The sequence below is a fragment of the Rhinatrema bivittatum genome, chromosome 2, assembly GCF_901001135.1.
Source record: "Rhinatrema bivittatum chromosome 2, aRhiBiv1.1, whole genome shotgun sequence".
NCBI classification, from domain to species: domain Eukaryota; kingdom Metazoa; phylum Chordata; class Amphibia; order Gymnophiona; family Rhinatrematidae; genus Rhinatrema; species Rhinatrema bivittatum.
The window spans coordinates 55,835,768-55,842,356 of NC_042616.1; the positions used below are offsets into that span (position 1 = coordinate 55,835,768).

The window sequence follows — 6,589 nt, forward strand, 5'->3', positions numbered from 1 at the left end:
GGGGCAATGTCGGGCATATTATTAAATGTAATATACTCTTCCCAGCCTTCTTTAATGTACTCCTGGAAACGTACATCGGAACCCAAATCTGGAGGCATTCGCCAGGAAAAAGCCGAAGGGGGAGGGACTTACCCATTTGTAAAGTGACAGATAAGGGAGCATGATCAGAAACTGAGAGAGTCCCTATAGTGGCTTCAGTGTCTCGGGGGAAAATTTTTTCTGATACGAAGATATAATCCAACCTAGAATGAGAACTATGAAGGTGAGAAAAAAAAGGTTAAATCTTGGTCCCGTGGGTGTAATATCCTCCAAATATCTAATAAATTTAACTCATGACAAAGGAAATTAACTCCCAAGTGCAGATCATTACTGCCCATGGGCCTCGGGGATTTACAGTCAATTTACTTGTCCATAACAGTATTGTAGTCTCCTCCCACTATTAGGTCACAATCTGGCAATCTAGCTAAAATACCTCTACCCCCTGCTCAGGCCTAGCACATTTGTCCCTGCCCTGCGGCATTATTCATGCTGTTGCTCAATTGTAAGTCGGCGGTCAACACCTCCTCAACCTGCCCTCCCTCAGTGCTCTTTGGTATTCTTTGCTTATTTATTCGGTACAATTTACTATTCCACGTCTCTTTCTCACAACATACCCACCTGCCAAAAAAAAAACAAGTCTTGCCTCCTGGCTTCCCCGCAGGCTGCTGAACGTTGGCGTCGCTACCACCTCCTTTCAACCCAAATGCTTTGACCCTATTGGCTACTCTGACCTCTGATTCCCTCTAACCCATTGGCCCTCCTTCCTGCCTTTCCTAAAAAACCCCCGCCCCTTGGCCCTCCCTTCCTTCACTGATTCTCCCCAAGTTATAAGCGCCGCACAAGACAGGCTTGCCCGGCTTCTCTTTTATCCTACATGTGTAGGGGGGGCAACTGCCCCATTATATTACAAACTCACTGATAGTGCACGCTAATAGAATTGCTTGGAAATTTGCGAAATCTCTTACAGCTCTCTTGGGAAGTCTCACCTTTTATTCCTCTGGTGGGTAATAGTCATTTTGCTCCAGGCAATATGTATTGGATATTTGAGGAACTTATTGATAATGTTGCAGTTGATATCTGTTCCTTTTCATATTTAATATCTATTTCAACATTACATAAGAATGACTTCCTATATTATTTTCAATTGAAAAGTTATATTGAACAGTGCTTGAGAAATGCTGAGATTGCAATATTTCTGTTCCTTTCCAAAGGCTGCGCCAATTATATAAGAAACTACGGGTATCGTTATCAATGCTGTATAAATACCTATTGTCAATCTCAAATTTTGTAATTTTGAGATCCCTGGCTAAGGTTTAGAGTGTGGATCTGGCAATTGATTTAATTGATAGTAATATTGTAAATGATATTGTAAATAATTCAATAACGCTGACTAAAGCAGCGCAGAGTATAACATTAAGGGAAATGCAGTATTACATAACTCATTATATCTATTATTGGCTGCTTAAAGCTTTCAAAGCGGGCATTGTGCACTCCAGTTCATGTGCTAAATGTGATGATGATGATGATGAAGTTACTCTGGTGCACTGTCTATGGGGTTGTCCCAAAATTCAGAACTTTTGGTTATCTATTAAGACATTTTTGTCTAAGACTGAAATCTCCACTTCTATATGGTCCGCTTCTTTCTGTATACTGGGTCATGCCAAGACCACTGCTGAAATTCGAAAACATCTCAAGGTGTTACTAAATGTTGCTTGGTGGCCAAAATGGGTATTTTAAAGGTCTGGCTTGATAAGGCCAGTCCACAACTGGAAGCATGGAAAGCAGCGATGATCAAATTATTTTGGTGGAATTACGTTCAGTAGATTGCTCACAAATTAATATGGTTAATAGCTTTCTTGCTATTTGGAGGCCTCTGTTTCCCCTGTTACCAGTCACAGCAATAACTAAAATCCTATAAGAAGTAGTAGTATAAGACATCCTGCAACACTTGTGTTTCAGTTGTTCATCCTGGACTGTAATGAAGTAAGCACTATTAGGTTTGATGGGGAGGGGAAGTTACAGGAAGCCACATGAAAATAATTTAATGCGAATGGGAATCCTATTTGTATGTAGATCTATTGGGTTAATGTTCTGATTTGGGACTGAATGAATGGTAGTACTGACTGGATTGCAGTGGTACTATCTTTTGCTGTTTGCTGTCTGAAGATGATATATTCTGAAAATTTTTAAAAAAGCGCCTGTATGTGTAAACGTGATTGAGAGCTTGTGTGGTATATGAGAGAGAGAACGTGTATGTGTGATTGAGAACATGTTTGTGTGAAAAAGAGCATGACTGTGTGTGATTGAGATCCTTTGTGTTTGAGAGACACAGCATGTATGTAACTGTGCTTGAGAGCCTGTATGTGTGAGAGATCATGTGTATGTATGTTTAAGATCCTCTGTGTATAAGAGAAGAGAGCATGTGTGTGATTGAGAGCTTGTGTGGGTGAGTGAGCATGTGTATATGTAAGACAGAGAGCCTGTGAGTAAATGGGAGAAAGAGAGAGAGCATGTGTATAAGTGTGATTGAGAGTCTGTGAGAGAGAGAGAGAGAGAGAGAGCTTGTGTGACAGAGGAGAAATTTGCAAGTAAACCCCCACTTCCCCTCCTTCTGGTAATTTACAACAATCTCAGGGCACCTGGAAATCCAACATTCTCTGCTATGGAAAGCAGAGCATTTTTTGATCCTTATTATTTTTAATTTTGGGGTCTTTGTGTCTGCTGTTTTGAAATATTTTATTGATGTCTCGAAATTTTTTTAGTTTTTATGGATATTCCATTCATCAGCTGTTTTGAAATGTTTTGTTAGTATGGTTTTACTGCTATTGATTTTACATTTCTTGATTTGTTGATGAGGACTGATGTTTCTCTTTTTCCTTTGTTGCACTGCATACAGAGTCTCTGACTTGTGGCTTCCAGTTCAGTTTTGGTCTGCATGCTTCTAGTTATGCTTTATGGTCTCTTTATTCTTTGTTAGGTGAGGGTCTGCACATGTGATTCAGGAGAGGTTTTCTGCTGGCGTGTACTTTCTGTGTAGGGCTCTATAGCAGCCTGGCTTGTTCTGTTTTCCTAATAGGAGGAATATTGGTGTTTTAAGGCCTGGTGTAATATTTTCAGTGGTGCCTTTTCTTAGGTAAGATAGTTACTGTTTAAGTACTGGAAGTTGGTGCTGTTCTGATATGGGATGTTTACTATTTATGTAATTTCTGTTCAGAGAGAGTACTTATCTTTCCCTTGTGTCATTCTTAACAATAAAAATAATACTGGACCTTTATTTTTATTTTTTATTTCCACCATGGATTGTAATGAGCAGTGTGTCACACATGTGAACATTGGCCGTCAGGTGTGTCACGATGGGGAAAAAGGTAGAGACCCACTGGTATAGCATAATATGGAGGGTGGGGGGCATGGGGTTAATGAGAACAATGTGAAAAAATCTACTGTTGTGCCATATTTGTATCAAAGAAGTTCTTTTGTTTATGTATTATGTGCATATGACACAATTTAAAATATGAGAGAATATCAGCGTGGCCCTCGGAAATTATTTCCTGTGTAGGTGGCTCGCTGATAGTCAAATATTCAGGAAAACTGTGCTGTTGTGAATAGTCAAATCTCAGCAGTCTGAGCTGTTCAGATTGCAGAATCCAGAGGATATCCAGGAATAATTAGTCTAATACGATCCAAATAAGTAACTAGTAGTTTTTGTAATGTGCATCTGGAACATTTCAAGCTTTTTGTTTTTTTTTTGTCCCCTGCTTTCCTACAGACTGTGCAGCCATGGGAACCTCGCATATTTCCTCTCTCAGATGAAGAGTTCCGCATTCTTCTGGACCAGTCTGCACCATCAAGCGAAGGAGGCTACAAGCAATCACCAAATGTTTTGTGGCACTCCAACAGCAAGCAGGGCACCGGGGTTGAGAACACAGATTTTGGATTGTCTATTGAGAACTTTGCAATCACCTCCAAGGAAGCACATGGTTTCAATATTGCACGCTCGCATTCCAGTAACGGGGATCTTACAAGTTTGGAGTACATCCCAGTGAAACTTGTCAATAAAAGATGAGCGCCATTGCTTTGCGTAATGTGTATGATACCTAAACACAGTTTCATATACTTTATTTCAGTATCCAATGCTTGGCTGATGCGCTGGCCCAGCAGAGAAAAGGCAGTGGTATACAATGCAGTACAAAGAGGGTCCTGGGTTCAGCCATGTGCTCAGTGGAGAGGGATTCTTATTCCCTAGTTCCGGTAGAGGAAGGTCATACAGCAAAGGCAAGGTGCTTGGTCTCCAATAGACCGTATCATCCAGAAAGACCACCCACTGTGGCTACCTTATTTGACCTGTAGCAGTGGGGCTAGGCAATTCAGCTGCACACAGCTGAACAGGCAAAAGGAGATAAGACAATGAAAGCATTAGCGGCTGTCTTCACCTTTTTGATTGATTCCTGTCTGGTTTTGAAAGGGGTCTTCTAAGTAACAGCTTTTTCAATTACTGTGTATCACTGTGTCTTGGGGCAAGAAGAGTAGATTTCCCATTGATTCTTTACTGAATCCATGGCAAGGTTGGGTGAATTCATTGTCAGTAACCTTAGAATGACCAAAGTTTAACCATTAAGTACATTCATGTGAACACCTGGTAGAAAAGCAGGAATTCACTGTCTATGATCTGAAAATAGCTTGATTTATGGGATTTTGTAAACTTGTTAAAGGAAAAAAAGGGAATTTTAAATCATGTGAAATGGATTATAGAGGCTGTAGAATTAGTCTTCAAACACTCTTATGCTAATGAAAGTGAAAAGATGTAAGTTGAACACTTTTATAATCTTTCCTAATTAAGAAAGATTTTTTGGTGTCTAAGAAACTGCTTCTCTTGTTTGAACAAGTGCTTTTAAAAATTGTATCATTTAAGAAGCAAACATTAGGGGACAGAAAGATGATGGATTTTCTTTCTTTGATCAGAACAGGAGCAAAAATCCCTTTAAAAAAGAGGAGGAAAATGCCTAAATATCCTTTTAGAGGAATCCTGGAGCATGTGAAAGTGGTTTCAAAGCTGCTCCATTAGAGCATTTCTTTATACAGAAGGAGCGGAAGCAATAGCTTTATTTTGAAAATGGGGGCAGTACCTAACAAGTAGCAGATTTCTTTGGATGGTTTCAGGAATGCTGCGAGAAACTAATCTTGGGCTCCATCGCTATAAATGGAAACACCCTTAGTCATCCACAGATTGCTAAGTTTTTGCAGCGCTATAACAATATGCACTATACATACACTGTATGTACTACAAATTAGCCATTGCTTTTCTAAAAAGGTCCTGGGTACTCAGCCATGCCTAGAGTGAGTCCCTGGGCTCTCACAAGAGAGGCAGGTATACAATAGCTGAATCTGAAGTATTCTTGAGTCATTGTTCCCAATTAAATTTCTCTCTCATGAATTCCCTCACTGTGTTGCCCCTTCCCCTGCACCAACTATATGTACTGTTCTAATGACGGGAGCAATATAAATGAAATAGACATTTTCAATATAAAATAATGTGGGCTATTCTTCACTGTCACTTTAAAAGAATCCAATCTATCATATTTAGAAAACAGTTTGATTTGAGTCTTAGGCCCATAATCTAATATTGTACTCCACTTTCAGAAGATACACTACCATTGTTTGTACATTATTTTGTTCTGTATATGCATATCATCTGACACTATCATAATTTTCATTTTGTATTTTTATGTAAGCAATAGTACACAACTGAATTAAGTTAAACACGCCTTAAGTGTATTTGAGGCACGAGATTGAAAACAAAGTGCCCTTGGCAAATAGAAAGTGTGTCAAAATCCTTTAGTGCACACCCAGCAATGTGATGTTGCTCATACTGAAATGTCTTTGGACCAAAAAAATAAAACTTTCTCTGAAAATAAAAAGAAAATAACTTTCAATCCTTATGTTACCATATGTTCATTATTTGGATAAATCTCTGTAGAGCTGAAGCATGTTAATAGCATGGTAAAAGTTGCCTTGCCATTGGTGACCCCCCTCATGATGTTGACTGCACATAAAAATTTGATGCATAGTACGCTAACAAACACATCCTTGATTTGTCACCATTGTTTTATAATTTTTTTTTGAGAACCAATGATGCCCTTCAAGTCATAAATTAGCCTACAAGTCCTAGATAAAGAGGCTGCTTAGGCAAACTTGTCTGCATATTTTCTGTAGAAAAAAGAGGAAGTGTGAGGGGAGTGTCCTGGGAAATGGATCTAGATACATTTTTATGAATTCTAAGCACATTGTGCTAGACAAGACAAAATAAAAAAATGAAACCTGACAGATTGTGGTTTGTTATCTTTATTACATAGTTTATTAGATGCTGATGGGTAAGAAATGACAAGAGGAAGAGCATTTCCTGGCACTTAATGCCTTAGAAGAAGCCAAATTGAGTGTTCTTTACTTGCTGGAGTGCATTAACAGCAAGAAATGTCTTTACTATTACTAACCTCTGAATGGAAATCAAACGAAATTCTTTTTAATTTTAAAATTAGACTTTAAGAATGGTCAT

The 6,589-nt window shown here is 38.9% G+C and overlaps 1 protein-coding gene across 4 annotated transcripts in view; it reads left to right on the top strand.

Moving 5' to 3' along the window:
• LOC115083980 (KAT8 regulatory NSL complex subunit 1-like) overlaps positions 1-6,360 on the top strand; it is a 354,418-nt gene extending 348,058 nt beyond the window's left edge. For all 4 annotated transcript variants that reach the window (XM_029588184.1, XM_029588186.1, XM_029588185.1 and 1 more), the window contains one exon: positions 3,806-6,360. In XM_029588184.1, coding sequence (XP_029444044.1) covers positions 3,806-4,102 — 297 coding nt within the window. In that variant the 3' untranslated portion in view covers positions 4,103-6,360. The remainder of the gene's footprint in view (positions 1-3,805) is intronic.
• Positions 6,361-6,589: the final 229 nt, after the last annotated feature.